The 21920-nt window shown below is 46.8% G+C and overlaps 1 protein-coding gene across 1 annotated transcript; it reads right to left on the bottom strand.

The window, feature by feature from the left end:
- Window positions 1-916: 916 nt before the first annotated feature.
- DHH (desert hedgehog signaling molecule) lies at window positions 917-21496 on the bottom strand. The gene is made up of 3 exons (XM_053375247.1): window positions 21177-21496; window positions 4979-5240; window positions 917-1839 (listed from the first exon to the last, which is right to left on the bottom strand). Exons 1-3 carry the CDS (start codon window positions 21483-21485, stop codon window positions 1172-1174), a joined length of 1239 nt encoding a protein of 412 aa, XP_053231222.1. The 5' UTR covers window positions 21486-21496; the 3' UTR covers window positions 917-1171.
- Window positions 21497-21920: the final 424 nt, after the last annotated feature.

Here is a 21920-nt window from a genome sequence, read left to right as displayed (position 1 = left end):
ACCCTGTGCACGCCAAGTTTCATTGCCCAGCCTACATCACTGCGGACGCACCTCTAGAATTAGGGGCAGCCAATGGAACCCCTCAGTTATTTTTGTATATCTTCTGAATGCTGCAGTGCACCTCTGGGGGTGGGAGGGAGGGGGCAAGGGCACAGCCCCAAGTCATTCTCCCAAACCTCCTTGGCATGAGATCTCTCGTTTGTGCCTCCCCCGCCCTGGCCCCACTCATCTTTGTGGAGTGGCCGAAGAGCAACCTCTTGTTTTATGCTAATGTAAAGAGATCGGGACAACCATCTGGAAGGAGGGAAATCCACCCCACCCACTAAAAACCAGACAGTGGGGCTTACTGGCTTTGTGCTAAATTTAGGAGGAGGAGGAGGGACGAAGAGTGCCTTTCGATGTTTGCAAGTTCCACAGACGCGTCTGGGTAAAGCCCAGGGCCTTCTGAATGCAGCCCACGACAGGCGCATTCAAGTCGGGCATTCCAAATCCTACGCTGCCAACAAACCCTTTCCCTCTCTTTCGCTGCAAGCAGTTTCAGGAGGCATCAGAGGTTTTCAACTTTTTTGGGTCCACGGCTCCCTTGAGCGACTACATTCTTCCTGCGGCACCTCTGTGGGGCTCAGGAGCCCAGTTAGGTCACCCCTGGCCTGCAGAGCTGGCAGCCTCTCACCCTTTTTTGAACACCCTCTCTTGTGGAGTGTTCCCTCGGCCTCCTCTCCTCTCCTCTCCTTGGGCGTCCTCTGGGCAGCTGCCGCCACTGCCCTTGGTCTCTGAGCTACCCCTCTCCCCACCCCAAAGAGAGGTGCCTCCTCACACTGCCCCACAGGGGCCTAGAAAGCACCCCCTGGCCAGCCCCAGAGACACCACTTGCCTGTGGTGCTTGTAGCCAGGGCTGCTGATGCAACAAAGTTGTGCCAGCCTTTGGGAGGCAGAGATACAAGAGGACATCAGAAGAGGGAGGGAAGGAAAGAGGGACAGAGGTCAGTGTTGCCCACAGCACCCCTGGCCATCGTTCAAGGCACCCCAGGGTGCCACGGCACACCGGTTGAAAACCACTGATCTAAGGAATCATGGCCAATAAGGCACGGGACCAAACTTGAGTCCAAACTCCTTATCCTTTGTCTTATGGCTTGATGAGCTTAAATCTGCACAGCAGGCTGGAGTCTCTCTATGGGTGAAGGGTGTCCTGGCCCAGCGCGCCCCATGCCAGCCGGTACAGGAACTGTGAATACCAATGCATGCCCGTCTCCTGGGCGCTGCAGTTCCTGGCTTCGCCTGCGAGAGGCAGCAGCGAGAGGAGGCGGTGAGCCAACCTCAGCGGGGCAAAGGCCCGATGGGCCCAATGGTGGCTTTCAAGGACGGCGTAGCAGGAAGCCAGCACCCCGTTCACCAGAATGGTGCCGTGCGAAGTCAAAGGGGCATACACCCCGACGCCCTCTTGCCGCCACACGCGGACCACCCGAGCGGGGTGCAGCTGGCGGCCGCCCGCCCGGTGTGCCAGCACAGAGTCCCCCACGCGCACCCGGCTGGCAAACACCGGAGAGAAGTCCGCCGTGTTGTTGGCCGGGTCCCGTGCAGCAAACACAAGGTGCGAGGGCGTGAGGAGGAGCCGGTGGACGGGGCCGTCCGTCTCGATAGCCACGAAGGTGGTCCGCCGGTGCTGGTCCCGGTCGAGAAACAGCAAAACCTCGCTGGGGGTCACCTGCCCACTCTGGTCGACGCTGAGCACATAGTCCCCTCGCCGGAGATCCGAGAGGCCTCTCTTCTCGCCATTCCACAAGGTCACCGCTGCGTCGCCAGGAAAACATCCCCCGGCACGGATGGCCATGGAGTTATCTGAGGGAGCAGAAGGAGATAATAAATAAAAATAATTTATTTATACCCCACCCATTTGGCTGGGTTTCCCCAGCCACTCTGGGTGGCTCCCAACAGAATAATAATAATAATAATAATAATAATAATAATAATAATAATAGCTATTCCGCCTGGCCTTTAATTTGAATTCAGCCTGATCTTTTATATCCCTTCCCTTCCCTTCTCTTCCCTCCCCCTCCCCTTTTATGAAGATCACCCGCTCTGAGACCCCACAGCTAATTCTCCCCTGGCCTCCTCGCTGGCCCAAGTAGGACCAATTCAGCCAGCTAGCCCTGGGGATTATCTAAGTGCTTTTTGAATTTTATTCTTATTCATGTTTTTATACTGTATTTTATGCTGCTTTTATAATTAAGAAGAAGAAGAAGAAGAAGAAGAGTTTGGATTTGATATGCCGCCTTTCACTCCCTTTAAGGAGTCTCAAAGCGGCTAACATCCTCCTTTCCCTTCCTCCCCCACAACAAACACTCTGTGAGGTGAGTGGGGCTGAGAGACTTTAAAGAAGTGTGACTGGCCCAAGGTCACCCAGCAGCTGCATGTGGAGGAGCGGAGACGCGAACCCGGTTCCCCAGATTACGAGACTACCGCTCTTAACCACTACACCACGCTGGCTCTTGAGTGTTTTAAATTTGTTGTTAGCCGCCCTGAGCCCGGTTTTTGAACTGGGAAGGGCGGGAGAAAAATAAAAATTTAATAATAATAATAATAATAATAATAATAATGTGATAAAACATCAAACATTTAAAACTTCCCTAAACAGGCCTGCCTTCACGTGTCTTCTAAAAGTCAGAGAGTTGTTTATTTCCTTGGCATCTGATGGGAGGGCGTTCCACAGGGTGGGCACCACCACCAAGAAGGCCCTCTGCCTGATTCCCTGTAACCTCACTTCTCGCAGTGAGGGAACCACCAGAAGGCCCTCGGAGCTGAACCTCAGTGTCTGGGCTGAATGATGGGGGTGGAGATTACATTAGAAGTGCTGTGGCATTGGGTTCCTGGCCTTTTGTCTCACAGCCCCTTCTCCACCTGCAAATGGGAAGGGAAGTGTCCCCCTGGTTCCCTCAGACCCTTCAAGAGTCCCTATTTTCCAGGGACAGACCCACATGTACAGAAGCCATCCCGCTTTTCCTTAGGACGTCCCTATTGTCATCGGAGGAATGTTGGAGGGTATGGAGTTATGCAACCCCCGAGCCAAGGAGATCAGCAACTATACAGCCTTTAGAAGACATCTGAAGGCAGCCCTGTATAGTTTTATTGTGATTTTATATATGTTGGGAGCCACCCAGAGTGGCTGGGGCAACCCAGTCAAATGGGCAGGGAATAAATAATAAAATTATGGTTGTTGTTGAATAGAACGTCCCTGTTTTCATCAGAGAAATGTTGGAAGGTATGCTCCTGTGGCATTTATTGACCAGACATGGAATGCAAGGAGTTCTGTCTCCTGCTCAAGGCCAGCCTTACCATCGGACAGCCTTGGAAGCTTGTGAAGCGGGCAGCATGAATGACGTTGCAGGAAAATTTATTATTATTATTATTATTATTATTATTATTATTATTATTATTACTATTACTACAGTGGTACCTCTGGTTAAGTACTTAATTAAAAAGCTTGAAGCCTTCTTTGTTAAAAAGCCTGAAGCCTTCCTTTTGGAGTTCTAGGTGCCGAAAACCCAAAGGAGCAGAAAAGACTATTTCTGTACGCAACCACGTACCTAACCACGCACGGATGTTACTGGCCCAGGGATGGAAAGAAGAAAAAGTTCCTACCAGAGAAGAATGGCAGATGAAGTTAATGGACTATGCTGAAATGGCTAAAATGACCGGAAGAGTCAGAAATCAGGAAGACCAATTTTTTTACAAGGAATGGGGGAAATTTTAAACTTATTTTAAAGACCATTGGAAAGAGTTAAAATCGTTATTAGGAGTGGAATATCACTTATAGTTTAAGGTTGAATTCTGGACATAATGGAAGAGGTAAATGGTTTGGATTATCATAAAAGATGCGGGAGGGATTGATTAATAATAGGACCCACATAAGGGAGGATGGAAGTCCAGGAGATTCCTTAGAATCTTGTCTTTATGATTTATGTTTGATATATTTTAAGTTGAAAAACCAAATACAGTCAAACGTTTGCTTCATGATATGTTTTTTCAGGTTACGTCCTGCAGCAACCTGGAAGTACCAGAAAGGGTTACTTCTGGGTTTTCGCCGCTCGCGCATGCGCACAAGCGCAAAATGATGTCACGCGCATGCGCAGAAGCACCAAATTGCAACCCGCACATGCGCAGACGCGCCGCTGCGGGTTGCGCTCTTTTCATGTTGCAAACGGGCCTCCGGAACGGATCCCGTTCACAACCAGAGGTACCACTGTAAATAGCGTATTTTTTGCTCCATAAGACACATTTTTTCCTCTTAAAAAGTAAGGGGAAATGTGAGTGCGTCTTATGAAGCGAATGGCGCTGCGCAGAGAGGGAGAGCTGCGCAGCGCCCCTTCAGCGAAGCGGGAGGAGGAACGCAGCCCCCTTCTCTGCGCAGCTCTCCCTCTCTGCGCAGTGCCTGTCCTGGAAGCCGGAGGAGGAACAGAAAGGTCAGAGAGGGAGAACTGCACGGCGCCCCTTCAGCGACGCGCCTGTCCTGGCTTCCGCCTTAGCCGTGTGCAGCCTCTTCGGCCAGGGGGAGCCTTCATCCGCTGCCCTGAAGAGGCTTGGTGCGGTTATCCCAGAAGCCAGAACAGCCACACGGTATCCCAAAAGCCAGATCCCTCTTGCTGTTCTGGCTTCTGGGATTCAGAATAACCTTTTCTTGTTTTCCTCCTCCCAAAACTAGGTGCACCTTATGGTCTGGTGCATCTTATGGAGCGAAAAATACGGTAAATTTTTAAAACAAACAAAAAAACCCACTAAGGTAATAAAAATGTCCCAAAGTTTGGTCTTCCTCCTGTTCCTTAAACGGTGCATGTGATACCTGCCCTCTCCCAAAACGGGAGATGCATCCCATAACCCTCACATTCATGGCCTCCTGTGCAAATCTCACTAATAGGGTCCTCCGCCACCACCCATTTTCCAGAACTGGGAACCCCAACTTGAGCTCCTTCCTCCTGTTTACCTGCTCTCACAGACACGTGAATGTGCGCCTTGGACTCATAGTAAACCCAGTCGAAACCAGCCTCCACGGCTAAGCGGGCCAGCATGCCGTATTTCTCCCTGTCGCGGTCGGATGTCGTGATGTCCAGCGCCCGGCCTTCGTAGTGCAAGGAGTTGGGCAGGTGGTGTCCGTCTTCGTCCCAGCCCTCCGTCACTCGCAGCCTCGTTCCCGGCCACATGTTCATCACCGCAATGGCCAAGGCGTTCACCCGGTCCTTGCAACGCTGCAGGAAGCAGAGGTGGAAGGAACACTGAACATTCATGCTTTGTACATGGGCGGGTAAAGTGCTCTAAGGGAGAGACTCGGGACATCAGTCAAAAAACAGCATTTTAAATGCATTGTAAATATGCAACACCAGGTGGCGCTGTAGAGCAAAAAAACATTTCTATGTGATTTTAAATAGAGTTTTTTTCTTTGGTTATAACATTTAATTTATGACTTATTTATAGTGCTGTTGTTTTTCCTTGTGTGTAGATCCACCCTCTGAAGGGGGAGCACATGATACCAGGAAGAAGCTGTTAGCTGCAACGAGCTTTTGCAGTTGGAAATCAAAATAACTAAGGAAGGCAAGAAGGTACCAGTTCCAGAATAGCCACCTTCTCACCTTTCATGCCTTTTCTCTGCTAAATCTAATTATCAAATGCCGTATCTGACAAGAAGGAGAGCAAAATAATCAAAGAAGCACCTTGCAATCAAAAATGAAATTGCAGAAAGTTTTTAGGAGCCCAATAAGGTTTTGCTTTAGAACAAACACAAATCTGCTCTGAAAGTATTTGTTTATTTTCTCGGAAATATTTTCTAAGCAGCTTTAATATGCTTTCCCCTCCACCCTCCAATTGCTGCGAGGTCAGTTTATAAAAACAACCTAGGAAAACAAGCTTTTTAAAACAGGGGGTGAGGGAGCCAGTGGGCTGGATCCTGGCCACTGAGAATTAACCATTAACTCTTTGAGATTAGCCTACCTCCTTCCTGGAGCAGCCATGTGGAAAAATGCATTTGTTTGTTACTAGCTGCCCTGAGAAAAACACATTCTGATTTGCTCTCTGGTTTTTAATTAACCTGCTTCAGTCTGTACAGGGTGAAGAGTGGGCAGATATAGAAATTTTGTGACCTGAGGAAAATCCTGCTTGCTTTTCTTGGTTCCTCTGGCCACTACTTCCAATAGCTCCCCCTGTAGGCCTAAACTGAACCAGGACCTTGCTCTTTAACAGGCTGTTTCAAACGAAATCCCTAAGACGCTTGTGGCATCTTAAAAACTAACATGGATTTCATAGAGTAGAATCATCTTCGTGGGATGCATGAAGTTCATACCATAAACATGTTTTTTTTTAAAATGCCTTTAATAAAGGTGCCGAAAGACTATTGCTTTTGCCGTAAGAGACTAGCGTGGTGACGATAAACGCCATCTCCAACTCCTTGAAAGATTCCATCAATGGTGTCGCCAATTTTTTTTACACATCGCTTGGGAAGACAGGCAAACTAATGCCAGGGTACTGGAAGAAGCAAAGATCACCAGTGTTGAAGCAATGATTCTTCAACATCAACTTCGTTGGACTGATCATGTTGTGCGGATGCCTGATGATCGTCTTCCAAAGCAACTACTCTATTCCAAACTTGAAAATGAAAAGCGTAATGCTGGTGGACAACAAGAGGTTTAAAGACGCTCTCAAGGCAAATCTAAATAATGTAGGATAAACACTGACAACTTGGAAACACTGGCCTGCGAGCACTCCAGCTGGAGAACAGCCTTTACCAAAGGTGTCATGGGCTTTGAAGATGCTCAAACTCAGGACGAAAGGGAGAAATGTGCTAAGAGGAAGGCACACTTGGCAAACCCTCACCGTGATCAACTCCTGCCCGGGAACCAATGTCCCCACTGTGGAAGGAGTGTAGATCCAGAATTGGCCCCCACAGTCACTTATGGACTCACTGCTAAAACTGTGTTCATGGAAGACAATCTTACTCAGCTACGAGTGATCGCCAAAGAAGAAGAAGAAGAAGAGGAAGAAGAAGAAGAAGAAGAAGAGGAGGAGGAGGAGGAAGAAGAAGAAGAAGAAAGAAGAAGAAGAAGAAGAGGCAGCTTCTGGGAATTGGGAGAGAAAAGATATCTGGAAGATTGCATCCATTTTCTTGACATCACTTTGCATAGTTATCTACTGCGATGAAAGAACCACAGGCATCCCCTGTAGTTCCAACTACATCCTTGGTCCAGTTATTACAGTGCCCCCTGCTGGGACTAGAAAAAATGGAAACGTGTGGAGATAAGTTGTGTCACACAAGGACAATGCGTGAGCGCCTATCTCAGTTCCTAAGGTGAAGCCATAACAGTTAGTTTTCCAAGGGACTGGAACAAAAACAATAAAGTTTTTATCGCTTTCATTTGTGCTACCAGTGCAAACAGAGTGCTATCATCGTATCACGGACAGGGTGTAGCCTTGATGAAACAGGAACAACCAGTGCCAATATTCCCAGTTTGGGAAGGAGGGAGGGGAGGGTCAGGGTGATGGAAGTGGAACTGGAAAAGCACTTGTCCATTTTTCCTTTGAAGGCAAATGGATTGAGCCTACTATTTTATGGATTTTGTGTTGGCAGCACAGCAGGAGACTGGAAGCGGAGGTCACAGGATCGTAGAATTGTAGAGCTGCAAGAGCCCCAACTTGTTATTTTTAATTGCATTTAAAAGACAACAACTGAGATGGCTAAATTGACACACAGAATTCGCAATCAGGAGGAGACAAAGTACCAAAGAGAATGGAGTAAATTTATGGTTTATATAAGTGAGAATTGTACAAATATGAAAACGTTGGCAGGATTGAAATAAATCTCATGTCATGGTATAATTAAAGAATCTGTAAACTATAGAATGGAATAGGAAAACTGGTGGAAGGGAAGGACGGAAGCTAATGGATCTATGAAACACACAGTAGGATACATGTAATATGTAATGTTTTGGTGGTGGGTGTTGGTTGGTGATTGTAAATTTCAGTAAAAATCATTAATAAAAAATAAAATAAAAGACAAAAAGAACAACAACACGAACTCTAAAATCATTGAATCGTCAAAACAAAGGCAGAAGGTGAACTGTAAAAATAAAATAAAAAGATCACAGTTTCTAGAAGAGCAATGCTGAAGTACCACTAACCCATGATCTACAAAATTGGAATTGAGCTAAATGTGCAACCAGATGCAAATCTGCATAATTTATGGTTGGCCTTCCTTGCCGCTTTTGAAAATGTAGGACACAGGATTCAGATTTTTAAAGTGACTGTTCTGCCAGGTCTCTCCCCTCTCCTCCCATTGCCAAGTACATACAGTAGGGCTGCTACACATATTGGTTTTTGTGGACATTACTGGGATTTCAAAGGTGGAATTGAGGTCTGGGGGTGGGGTGGGGATTTCCAAAAGGTGGCGCTTTAGATCACCCCAAAATTCACATTTTTTCCAAAGAACAAAAGAAGCAGCTCAATAACTTGGGGGGTTGTCTAAAAAAAAAAGGCTCAATAACTTTTGGGGTGTCCTGGTTCTTACTCTTTGAAAAATGGCAACCCTAACATAATAGTCCTAAATATTTCACAGGTATAAAACACTTATGGGCTATTTTACAAGTTATATTTTGTGTGCACACACACACAATATTTTTATTAAATTTTCAACAAAAATAAGAAAATAGAAAACAAACAACAACCACCACCACAACAACCACAAACAGAGAAAAATATACATAAAAGCAATATCAACTCCATAAAATGGGATTCTCCAAATCCCATGACTTCCCTCCCCCTCGCTCCCCTGGTTCCTTAATTTTCTTTTTCAACTGCATATCATTTCTACTCCTAATTATTTTCCTACCTCAAATTTCCTACATTATTTATAAAATTACCAGTGTACACAAATACTTGAAACATCTTAGGTATATATCGTCATTGGGGGGCAAATACACACAAGAAGCGCTTGTGAGGGTGCTGTGGCTGACTGTGGCTTCCTGTTCTGTGCACACTGTTTGGCACTCCTGGGTTTCCCCACTGCATCATGTGCAGAAGGGCCGTGTGCCACTCACAGCTCATCATGCAACCAGGGGCAGACTTTGGTCTTTCAAATTTCAGAAGTGCTGTTATGTACTGAGTTGAATAGGATCCAAACTGCAGCAGTCTGATTGGTCCTAGAACAATAGGATCCAAAAGGCAGCAGTCTGATTGGTCCTAGAACAATGCAGCAGTATGATTGGTTGGCAGGAACCACCCAATCATGCTCCAGATAGAAGTGAATCCACAACCTGATTGGCTTACAGTAGAATTCCGGAATTAGCCAATCATGTGCAGCCCATTGTGTAAATAATGTATATAAAGCAGATACTTTGAGGGGACATTCATTCATTCCTCCTCACCACTATGAGCTGAATAAAGAGCATGAAATCACTTTGCGACTCTGAGTATATTTCAAGTGCCCTGTGCACGGCCAAAATCGCGCTGCCTCCCCCCCCCCCGGGCCTCTCACTTTCCGTTCTGTTCAATTCACTACATCACACACTTGCAGTGCCCCCTATGCTCGCAGCTCAGTGGGGTGGAACTGGTCGTTGTTGCTGTTTAGTTGTGTCCGACTCTTCGTGACCCCCTGGACCAGAGCACGCCAGGCACTCCTGTCTTCCACTGCCTCCGCAGTTTGGTCAAACTCATGCTGGTAGCTTCGAGAACACTGTCCAACCATCTCGTCCTCTGTCGTCCCCTTCTCCTTGTGCCCTCCATCTTTCCCAACATCAGGGTCTTTTCCAGGGAGTCTTCTCTTCTCATGAGGTGGCCAAAGTATTGGAGCCTCAGCTTCAGGATCTGTCCTTCCAGTGAGCACTCAGGGCTGATTTCCGTAAGAATGGATACGTTTGATCTTCTTGCAGTCCATGGGACTCTCAAGAGTCTCCTCCAGCACCGTAATTCAAAAGCATCAATTCTTCGGCGATCAGCCTTCTTTATGGTCCAGCTCTCACTTCCATACATCACTACTGGGAAAAAGCTGGAGGTATTGTATATTAAAACGTTCAAGGCTGATTTTTTGTGTGCACGGAAAAGCAGCATACAATTAAATGAACGAACAGTTTCATCTGTTGCGTGTGATGCAGTTACACACATGCGCGCGTGCACACAATTCCTGTGACTTAAAAAAATAGCCAAATCTGCTTATATGAGGATAATTTTTGCGGTGCAGTTTGGCGACGTATAAAATCACTTGTTCATATAGAGATCCTGTGATCAGCATTAAGATGCAGTTACAGCGGGAGTAGCCCTATAACAGGGTAGACGTTTTCTAATGTGCAATGGGAAGCTTTTTAAAGTGTAATGTTTTATTATGTTTTTATATAAGAAGTCACCCAGAGTGGCTGGGGAACCCAGTCAGATGGGCTGGGTACAAATAATGAAGTTGTTGTTGTTGTTGTTAGACTACAAGGCACAGATGAAGAAGGAAGGTGTTAAAAATGCAACTCCCTGATTTTCTCATGATGCAAAATTACAGCAATTTGAAACAAAGGTTTGAAAGCCAGATAAAGCTCTATGGGAAGATGATAAAAGCTGTGCCAGCCAGAAATTTTAACTCCTCTTCAAGGCAACCGACGGGTAGATTGTATGCAGCTAGCTCACTGCCTCTGCCCCATAAGCTCTCTGCCCCCCACCCCCATGGCTGGCAAACCAATTTCTTCCACACACAGACAAGGTAAACATCTGGCCAAACGACACGATCTCTTCTTAGAAAGAGCCAGGCGATGGAGATGTGAGCACCGTTCTAGTAGGGTGGTGCAGAAAAGAGATGGCGTTTAATGAAAGGGAAATATAAGCCTTATCTATAGTGAAAGGAGCACGCTCAAAGCCCAAAGAGGAATGTGCGACACTTTCCATCGGCTCCTGGGCCAGAGGACAATAGCTGTTTTCCAGGCCCAGAATTACTCAACGCAGCGAGAATTCAAGCTCCTTGGTTATAAGAGCAAAATCATCAACTTTGCCACAAAGGACTCTTTCAGCTGCTCCACACTCCCTGCGCTGGTGTCAGTGCAGCGGGGGGGAAAGGGCACCGTAGGACGTGTCATAGATGGGACCTTGCCGGGTTGACCAATCCTCCCCCTGCTACTCCCACTGGGGTTCCTTCAGCACCCAGCGAACAGAGCAGAAGGCGTCCAGACCAAGCGGCTGCTTTGTCTCTGCTGATTGTGAGCTGCAAGGAAATACGAAGCTTGGAGACTTGCTGGAAGGCCATTTGATTTCTATTAAAAAAATCGTCTCCCTGCCCACTCACATTCAGGGGCCTCGTCATGGATTAGACTCGTTCCCCAGCCAAAAATTATCCAAGCTGGATTGATCGCTGGAGGCTCTCGGAGAGACACCTGCCCTCTTGTATATTTTACAGAAAAATGCAAATCACAGAAGGTTCAGCCCCAAAATCTATTAGCCAGCTTTTAAATCTGTTTTCAGGATCTCAACTCAAACAGAATCCATGTAACAAGGGATAATACTAATACTAATACTAATAATTTATACCCCGCCCATCTGGCTGGGTTTCCCCAGCCACTCTGGGCGGCTTCCAACACAATATTAAAATACAATAATGCATCAAACGTTAAAAGCTTCCCTAAACAGGGCTGCCTTCAGATGTCGTCTAAAAGTCTGTTAGTTGTTGTTCTATATGACATCTGGTGGGAGGACGTTCCACAGGGCGGGTGCTATTACCGAAAAGGCCCGTTCCCTGGTTCCCTGTAACTTGGCTTCTTGCAATGAGGGAACCGCCAGAAGGCCATAGGCGCTGGACCTCAGTGTCCGGGTAGAACGATGGGGTGGAGACGCTCCTTCAGATATACGGGACCGAGGCCGTTTAGGGCTTTAAAGGTCAGCACCAACACTTTGAATTGTGCTCGGAAACGTACTGGGAGCCAATGGAGGTCTGGATGTACAACAGCTCAGTTGGAAGAGCCTGAGACTCTTAAAACTTTGGGTCATGGGTTCGAGTCTCATGTTGGGTGAAAGATTCTTGCATTGCAGGGGGTTGGACTGAATGACCCTTGGGATTCCTTCCAACTTTACAATTCTATGATTCCCTTATGCAAGCCATTCACGCAGCTCTGGGAAGCCAGACGCTTGGTGGTGGAAAGCCTGAGGGAACTACAAAAAACTAATTCCATGTGTATCGTGGGCTGAATCCAACTAAGGCTTCACCCTGTGGCGTTGTGGTCTAAACCACTGAGCCTCTTGGGCTTGCCGATCAGAAGGACCATGGTTCGAATCCTCACGATGGGGTGATCTCCTGTTGCTCTGTCTCAGCTCCTGCCAACCTAGCAGTTCAAAAGCACGCCAGTGCAAGTAGATAAATAGGTACCGCTCCAGCGGGAAGGTAAACGGCATTTCTGTGAGCTTTGGTTTCTGTCACAGTGTCCCGTTGCGCCAGAAGCGGTTCAGCCATGCTAGCCACATGACCCGGAAAGTTGTCTGTGGACAAACGCCGGCTCCCTTGGCCTGAAAGCGAGATGAGGGCCGCTACCCCATAGTCACCTTTGACTGGACTTAACCATCCAGGGGTCCTTTACCTTTTACCTAAATTTAAAGCACCAACATGCCACTTGAAATAGTAATGACTTCCATCAAAGAGTCCTGGGCACTGTAAGTTTTTTAAGAGTGCCAAGAACACTATTGCCTGCACAAAGCTACACTTCTCAGAGTCCCCTCGGAAAAGGGATTGATTGTTAAACTACTCTGTGAAATGAATGGGAGTTTCCTAACAACTCTCGGCACCTTTAACAATCTACAGTTCCCAGATTTTTTGCGGGAGGAACGTTGACTGTTTGAGGTGGTATGAGACTGCTTTCAATGTACAGAGCAGAAGGGGCTTTCGCCCTACTAAGAATAGGACCCTTAAAATTAATGGGCATAACTCACCCATTTCAGTGGGTCTACCCCTGACTTAGTTCAATAAACCCGAATGTAATAATTAAGGATCGTAATATACAGTGGTACCTCGGGTTACAGACGCTTCAGGTTACAGACTCTCCTAACCCAGAAATAGTACCTCGGGTTAAGAACTTTGCTTCAGGATGAGAACAGAAATCGTGCTCCCGCGGCACGGCAGCAGCAGGAGGCCCCATTAGCTAAAGTGGTGCTCCAGGTTAAGAACAGTTTCGGGTTAAGAACGGACCTCCAGAACGAATTAAGTTCTTAACCCAAGGTACCACTGTAATTAAAAACACAATTGTGGACTGCTTGTTAAGACATCTCTGTGCTTTTTGCACTCATTACCCAGAACAGTGTAGAGACAACTTCAGCAAACATTTCAGCAGGAAATGGGTGTTATGTTCTACATTCTTGAAAATAAAAGCAATTTTTAAATTGATTGATTGAATGAATTTATATACCGCCCTATACCCAGGGGTCTCAGGGCGGTTCACAGAATTGGAGATCAACAAACACAGAGAAGAAGCTAAAGGTTCAGGACAGGGTCCTAAGATGGAATATCGACAGCACAGAAAGCTCTCTTCCTGTAACTTTTACTTGGCGATCTTTTCTTTGGTGAGATTTCCCCCCCTACTAATTGCTTTAGGATGACCTGACTCCCCTGAATGCAACATAATTGAGTGAGCATCAAAGGTAGACCAGGAGAGGGGATTTTAAAGGGTTCCACAGATCTTATCTCTCACTTTCAAGAAGCAGGTTTGAAAGCATGAGAGCCAGCACAAGTCTAGGTGGAAAGAGAAGCTCCGTTTACAAAAAAAACCCATGTAAGTAGCAGTTTGAAGTAGCCTTGAAATTATTTTCATATCACAAGGGCAAGGCTGGAAGTCTCAACATGAGGCTGCAGGCTCACTTGCATGTTTGGTAGAGTTGCCTTGTTTGCATTTGTTCACTGGGATCAAATTATTGAAGCCAGGGATAGTATAAACAGATTAAAAATTGATCCTCTTCTTAGGTCATCGGGAAGGAGGGTTTCAGAGTTGCAAATCTGCTTTGCCTCTTCCCCAGATTGATTCTGCTACCATTTCCTTAATTTGCCACTGTCCCTATTTATTGGAGCAGGGTTTTTTTTTTAAAAAAATAATGCATTTACTGGAGCTTTGCTCTAGCAAGTGAAAGCATGTCTTACCACTGGTGGTAAGGTTATAACACAGAGCCAGGGAGTCTTTGTCAGCCTGAGGGCCACAATCTTCGCTGGGTAACCTCTCAGGGGCCATATGTTGAGGGGAGGAAGCAAAGGTCAGAGAAAACAGAGTAAGGAATGTAAGAAGTACCCTTTGTACAGGAGAGCATTTTCCACAAGGCTCTAGAAGCCAAGCCTTATGAGGAACAGTTGAAGGAGCTGGGTATGTTTAGCCTGGAATAGAGGAGCCTGAGAGGAGCCTGTCTCAAATGTCTCAAGGGCTGTCACATGCAAGATGGAGCAAGTTCATTTTCTCCTGCTCTCCTGGAGGGTAGGACTCGATCCAACGGCTTCAAGTCACAATAAAGGAGATTCCGACTGAACATCAGGAAGAACTTTCTGACAATAAGAACTGTTCAGCAGTGGAATGGTCTACTTGGGACATTGTGGGCTCTCCTTCCTTGGAGGTTTTTAAGCAGAAGTTGGACGGCCACGAATGCTTTAGCTGAGATTTCTGCGTTGGAGAGGGTTGGATTTAGGTGACTCCTGGGGTCTCTACAATTCTAAGATTCCGTGATACAAACACCCTTCGCTGTCCTCCATCCCAGGAAGCAAAACACATTATCAGACTTCAAGGACACATTCCACCCCGACATAAACACTCACGAAGAGGTGCAAAACTGAGATGGGGGGGTGGAGCCTGAGGCGAGGGTCCGTGGCTGGGGATTGGGTATGAGGAGAGTCCCATGGAGCAGAAACAAAGGCAGGGGGGAGCTGCATCTGGTCCCTGGGTCTGAAGTTTCCCTCCCCTGCTATAGATTTATATATATCAGGCATGTTCAACTTGAGGTTGACCGTGATCCACAGCGTCAAAACAGCCCCTCCCAGGTATACATACCTGGACTTGTTTTGATTAATGTCTGCAGGAGGCTTTGTGGATATTTAAGTTACAAATGGAAAAATCTTAATAATTATTCATGCAGGATAAAGGAAGTCTTTTATTTGGTTGTTTGTATTGTTGTATGTTATGTTCACTGTATCTTATGTTCACGTTTAATGAGGGTGGATTTGGGTACTGGGGGGTGGGGGGGGTTGTGTTATGTTGTAAATAAAATTCCAATAAAAATTAAAAACAAAACAACCCCTCCCAACGTCTCCAGCGGAGGGTGGTCAGCGATCAACCAGAATTCATCGCAGGATCTAGCCGTCAATCACAATCGACGCACTGGACATGTCTGATATATATATATATATATCATCAATGATCATTGCTTTATGTCCCGACTGTAAAACCATCAATGTATCACATCAGAAAGGAATCGTGATGCCCTCTAGCCCTGCTCAATGCCCGAACACCCTCTAAGTCAGGGGTCAGCAACCTTTTTCAGCCATGGGCTGGTCCACTATCCCTCAGACCATATGGTGGGCCAGACTATATTTTTTTTGGGAGGGGGGGAAATGGGCCAGACTATATTTTGAAAAAAAATAATGAATGAATTCCTATGCCCCACAAATAACCCAGAGATGCATTTTAAAGAAAAGGACACATTCTACTCATGTAAAAACATGCTGATTCCCGGACCACCCGCAGGCCGGATTTAGAAGGCGATTGGGCTGCATTTGGCCCCTGGGCCTTAGGTTGCCTAGCCCTGCTCTAGGTGTTACTGAACTATGTCAACCCCAGGCAGCATGGCCAATGGACTACAGGATTCTCCTCCCCTGAGTGACCATCCAGATTGCAGCAGGCAACCATGGGACAGAAGCTCTCAAAGAGCTGAGAGCTACTGATAACTTGGGTCAGTGAGACAAGAAATGCAATATTTTCAGAAGGCCCAAACAAACCGGCATCTCTGTCCGATCTGACCTGGTCAACCCCAGATATGACCGTCAGCTCCTGAGCATGAACAAAATACCTCCATAATGGAAGCGCCCTCTGGAATATTTGCAATGGAGCCGAAGCCCACACTGTCCAGCTTCCTGTCTCCATTTAGGGCAGTCCTCAGTGCCCCAGAGGATCCGGCCAACCTTCCTGCAATTCTCCCCTTTGTTCTCTCAACACCCCCATAGCTATTAAACGCTAAATGCCGGCTGCCAACCCTCACCCACCCTGCCTTCGGATGGCATGTTGTGACTCAGCAGCAGGAAACTGGAATGAAGTCAGCTTTCTATTCACAAAAAGGCGAAATGTCATTGTCCCATTCTCCCCTCCCTCCGCCGATGCCCTGACAAAATTGCTAGACAATAAATAGGACCTTTGCAGGGAAATAGTACGGGGAACGGTATGCATTTTACACCTGCAGGATGCAGACATGATGTTTCTGCCAGGCTATGTCTGCTGGTGAAATGGTACTGCACAATTGTGCCTTAACAGTAGCACCCTTTAGCCCAGGAATTTGCAGCACACAACTCCCCTGTTCCCAAGTTCCCTATTTCTTAGGCTACACTGATGTAGAAAACACCCATCCTAACTTGAAAACGTGATATATATATATTTCAATCGCCCCCGTTTCTATCCCTCTGCCCCAATCTTCCATTTGAAGCTCTGTCATTTCTTTGTATGCTCAATTTAAGGTGGGGGCATTTAACTAGGAATATAGTTCTGCAAAACATGAAAACAAAAGCAATTCCATTCACAGCTCTCCAAGCTATTGGGTCAAACAAGTTATATACCAATTAAAAGATGCCTGCTTCTTGGGAGAAAAGCAATGACAAACCTAGACAACATTTTAAAAAGCAGAGACATCACCTTGCCAACAAAGGTCCGTATAGTTAAAGCTATGGTTTTCCCAGTGGTGATGTATGGAAGTGAGAGCTGGACCATAAAGAAGGCTGATCGCCGAAGAATTGATGCTTTTGAATTATGGTGCTGGAGAAGACTCTTGAGAGTCCCATGGACTGCAAGAAGATCAAACATATCCATTCTTACGGAAATCAGCCCTGAGTGCTCACTGGAAGGACAGATTGTGAAGCTGAGGCTCCAATACTTTGGCCACCTCATGAGAAGAGAAGACTCCCTGGAAAAGACCCTGATGTCGGGAAAGATGGAGGGCACAAGGAGAAGGGGACGACAGAGGACGAGATGGCTGAACAGTGTTCTCGAAGCTACCAGCATGAGTTTGACCAAACTGCGGGAGGCAGTGGAAGACGGGAGTGCCTGGCGTGCTCTGGTTCATGGGGTCACGAAGAGCCGGACACAGCTAAACGACTAAACAACAACAACAACAACAACAACAACAACAGATCTGCACATCTTTGGACCGAGTCAAATGCAGCTCACCAGCTGGAAACTGTGGACTGTCAAATGCTCAACGCACAAACATCACTCAGAGACTTTGGAGTCCGAGGCAGGCGGCAAAAAACTGTGGCACCAATTGGCGTGTTGCATTTGGCTTCAAAGGCAGCAGGTTCTGCAGGTCTGTCCTGCCTAAATCAGACAAGGCACAAAACTCCAGGAGGTCTTCCTTGTTCACATTTGCAGGATTATATGTTAGAACTGGGAACGAGAAAGGTTTTCACTGTGACCCAAAGGAAACTTCAGAGGTTGGTGAGACCTCACACAAATGCAAAGAGACAGACCTCTACTTTTCCAATTTAAGACGTCCTCTAGGATCAGAGTGAAAGAGAATATTATTGTGTACACTTCTGAACTTTCCAGAGCACAGCTGAGTAGACAGGAGCAATAGGTTTCATTGTCATTAACGCCCGAAGACTAACTAGAACCAGATTACCAGTGTGGCTTCTCTTAACAAGTATTTCCCCCTAAGGATATACAAAGAGTCCTGGTGGATCAGACTAAAATGCCTTCTGCCTTGCTTTTCAAAATAGCCAAAGAAAATTACACAAGGTAGGCACAAAGACAGTACAGTGGTACCCAAACACCAAAAAGGTACCATTGTATTTGGTGCTTTTGTTTTTGCTGTTTATTTTGCATTTTTGTTTTGGAGGCTTTTTCAGTTAATTTGTTTTTGTGACTGTGTGGACCCCAGTTCAGCTACGGACTGATTGTGTGACTGCAGAAATGGATAAAAGCCCCCCATCTATACAATGACTATCATCAGTGCAGGTAAGAAAAAATATTAATTTCAATTTTCATCATCTACAATACTGTCTTTTTTTTTTTTTATAGCATAGTACATTGATTATTGCTTTCATTTTATGAAACAACGGTCTCGTTAGATATTAAAATTCATGTTAAATTGCTGTTTTAGGGGTTGTTTTTAAAAGTCTGAAATGGATTAACCTGTTTTGCATTACTTTCTATGGGAAAGCGCGCCTTGGTTTTGGATTGCTTTGGTTTTGGAACGGACTTCCAGAACGGATGAAGTTTGAGAACTAAGGTACCACTGTAATGCTCTTCTGATCTGGCTCTCTGGCAGTGGATATCCAAAGGCCACTTAACTGCCTCTTAAAGGTAAAGGTAAGGGACCCCTGACCATTAGGTCCAGTCGTGGCCGACTCTGGGGTTGCGGCGCTCATCTCGCTTTATTGGCCGAGGGAGCCGGTGTACCGCTTCCAGGTCATGTGACCAGCATGACTAAGCCGCTTCTGGCGAACCAGAGCAGTGCACGTAAATGCCGTTTACCTTCCCACCAGAGCGGTACCTATTTATCTACTTGCACTTTGAGGTGCTTTCGAACTGCTAGGTTGGCAGGAGCAGAGACCGAGCAACGGGAGCTCACCCTGTCGCGGGGATTCAAACCGCCAACCTTCTGATCGGCAAGCCCTAGGCTCTGTGGTTTAACCCACAGTGCCACCCGCGTCCCAACTGCCTCTTAACTTCCTCTTAACATGGAGGTTCTCTAAGATTGCTCGCGACGGATAGTCCTGTTCTTCATACATTTGTCCAATGCCCAATCTACCTATTGGCTACTGATGGGACATGACTAGGTTCATGGGTCTATCTATGGGTCAACTCTGGGTATAATCCATTGGATACAATCCAGTTTTTTAGTTATGTACTTTACAGCTCCTGTTTGCTTATGTCCTTTGTGTGTTGCGTCGCCTATCTGATCTGGATTTTGCGGGTTAACATGCGGAGATGAGTTTGGATTACGTTATTGCAAGGACATCAGGAAACCAAAGAGGAAAAGCAATGAGGAGGGAGTTGGAAATGTCCAAGGAAGAAAACAAAAGCAAAGGTCAGGGCATATTAAACAATTAGGAAATTGGAGAGACGGCTCCAGGGTTGTTGTTTTTTTCCTAGTTAGAAATTGACCAGACTAAAATGCAACTCTCTGAAAGTTGTGTTTTGCCTGAAATGGGAGGTTTGCAAAAAAGAAAGAAAGAAAGAAAGAAAGAAAGGGGAAAAGGTTCTCCTTTTCTCAGCCTGTCTCAGTGGTTTATCACTCACGCTGCCCAATACTGATTCATCTGAATCCCAGGAAACTTAAAGCAGGAGCTGGAAGCAGTTTTGTACCTACACTGTGCCAGTTTCAGGGACTGTATGAGGCCCTGGAGATAGAGGGGGCACTCAGTATTATGCCCTGATTTAAACACACTCAAGTTTAACTTCCCCACCGCTTGATCAATCTACCACTGAATGACTCTTTCATGCATTCATCAGTCTCCATGGAGAAAACATGTGCAGTCCATATTTTCTTTCCTACAATGAAATTAATTTATACATTTTACCCCCCCGCCCCCTTTTCAATTTAAAATCATTCAAGGTGCCTCAAAATCATAGACTTTTCCAGCACAAAAAAAATGATGGCAGTTAAGATGCAGAATTAAAAACTTAACTTCAACTATAAAGTACCCTGAGAAAAGGATAGCCTGTGTGTGTTAAGAAATGAAAAAGTTGCCAAGGCTATTAGTAATAATTAATACCAAAAACAACACCACCTTGGGCTATTACGTCATTCCTTGCAAAGTGTAGCAAACGTCTTGAGATAAAATGGTTTTCCGTACCGCAGATTAAAGACCACACATTTCAGCGGTCATGGAATACGGTGTTCACAAAAGTTATCTGCATTTAAGAGAATATCTCTCTTGTGTGAAGAAAAGCCCTCGGAGCGCTTTCAGACACAACACTGAGACTTATCTCCTGAGTCTCTCTCATACTCTGCAACACATGTGAATATTGTTTACTGCAGGGTAGAAAATGGGGGAAAAAACTTCTAAAAAACCAAGCGTTCGCTCTGGCCGCTGTAGGTTTTATGGGTGTGCACTAAGTCCAGAGGGTGATAATGTATCTCCTGCTTGATATCTGAATGCCTCAAAGGTTCTTTTCTCAGATACTGTCAAAGGGAGAAAAGGATGAAGGGGAGACCATTCACAGCTGAGGAGACAGGATTAGGTCCTCCTCTCCTTCCTTCACTAGTGGATATGCGAGATTTCAGATTAGCCAAGTGCTATAAACCTGCCTGAGGAAGCAGAGGCAGGTGACTCTCCCAGAGATCTGATTGCCCAAGAAGAATTACTAACTCCCTAGTGAAAGTTCATTGCTAGCAATTGATCCCAGACACGGTGAGTTAGCAAATGCCACCTGCTCCTATAGGCTCTGTCACTCTCCTTTCAATGTCTCAAAGCCCGAGTTCCTGGCTGTGGCACAAAAGAATTAAGTTTGTTGAGGATCCCCTCTGAACCAAGTAGTGTAGTCTGAAAACAGCAGGTTACAACTCAGACCTGCCTCTGCCCAGCAGGAAAATCTCTCTCTCTGGATGAAACAGAGAACAGCAGAACTAGTTTATCTTAAAACTAGAGGTTACCTAGAAAAAGACTAGTCTACAGGTAGCTACTGGTGTTTGATTATTTGAGCTTAAGCCCAGCTTCAATTCCTACATGGGAATTATGGGAGAGACCAGTGGTTAATACTCATAGAAAGAGATAATGAAACCTCATGAGAAGTTATATCCTCTAATGTGGATATCGCAGTGATGTGTTATTCTAGTTAGTAGAGAGTGGAAAGCTGGTCAAGCATATACTTACAGACACTGTGCTTTTATTTTGTTATTGCTTCAAATATATTAGGCCGAGACCTGCGTCAAATTAAGCCCTGGATGTGTCAAAGGCCCTCAGAGATCTGGGCTCCACCTTTGCCCAACCAACCAGCAGCACCCACCTCAGTCATCAGCCGGTCTGCCCCTGAGTTCTCTTCGTCCTTGAAGATGATGTCCGGGTTGTAATTGGGCACCAGGTCCTTGAAGCGCTCTGAACGGCGTCCGATTTTGCCCTCCGCTTTCCCGCTGGCGCCCAGGGTCTGCTCCGCCACGTTGGGGACAAACTGCTTGTACTGCAGCGGGGTCAGGTTCTTGCGGCTAGACTGCTTGCGCCCCACCGGGCCCCTGCCCGGGCCGCAGCCCTGAGCGGGGCGCCAAAGGCAGCTGGCCAAGCAAAGCCCAAGCAAGATGGCAAGGCGGCGCCAGGCCATGGCAAGCCAGGAGCCCGCAGGGCTGCCTGGCCCTCTCTCCCCCCCAAGCTCTCCACTCTCTCCCGTCAGTCCGCGATGTCCAGCAAGGAGGGCATCATCATCACCACCACGGCAAGGCTGCCTTGGGATGCCTTGGCACCAGCCCACACATGCGGTTGCCCACCGCTGGTGCCAACCAGCGCCTGCGCCAGCACGTGGATCTTCTCTTCTAACTCATGCAGTGCCACCCACCAGTGCCCATAGGAAAGCCTGGCTCCTCCCCGTGCCAAGCGCGCAGTGCCGGCCATCCCAGCCGGGCAACACCTTCCGAGGGCAGCCCGGCTCCCACTCCCGGGCGATGGGGCGGGAGGACGGACGGGAGGCCGGCGCAACGCTGCCCTCCCGCCGAGGTGGCCGTGGCGGGGCACCGCAGCCGGGCTCCTGCGTCCTTCGCCC

Source organism: Podarcis raffonei, chromosome 2, assembly GCF_027172205.1.
Source record: "Podarcis raffonei isolate rPodRaf1 chromosome 2, rPodRaf1.pri, whole genome shotgun sequence".
Lineage (NCBI taxonomy): Eukaryota > Metazoa > Chordata > Lepidosauria > Squamata > Lacertidae > Podarcis > Podarcis raffonei.
This window is presented reverse-complemented; position numbering and strand designations above follow the sequence as displayed.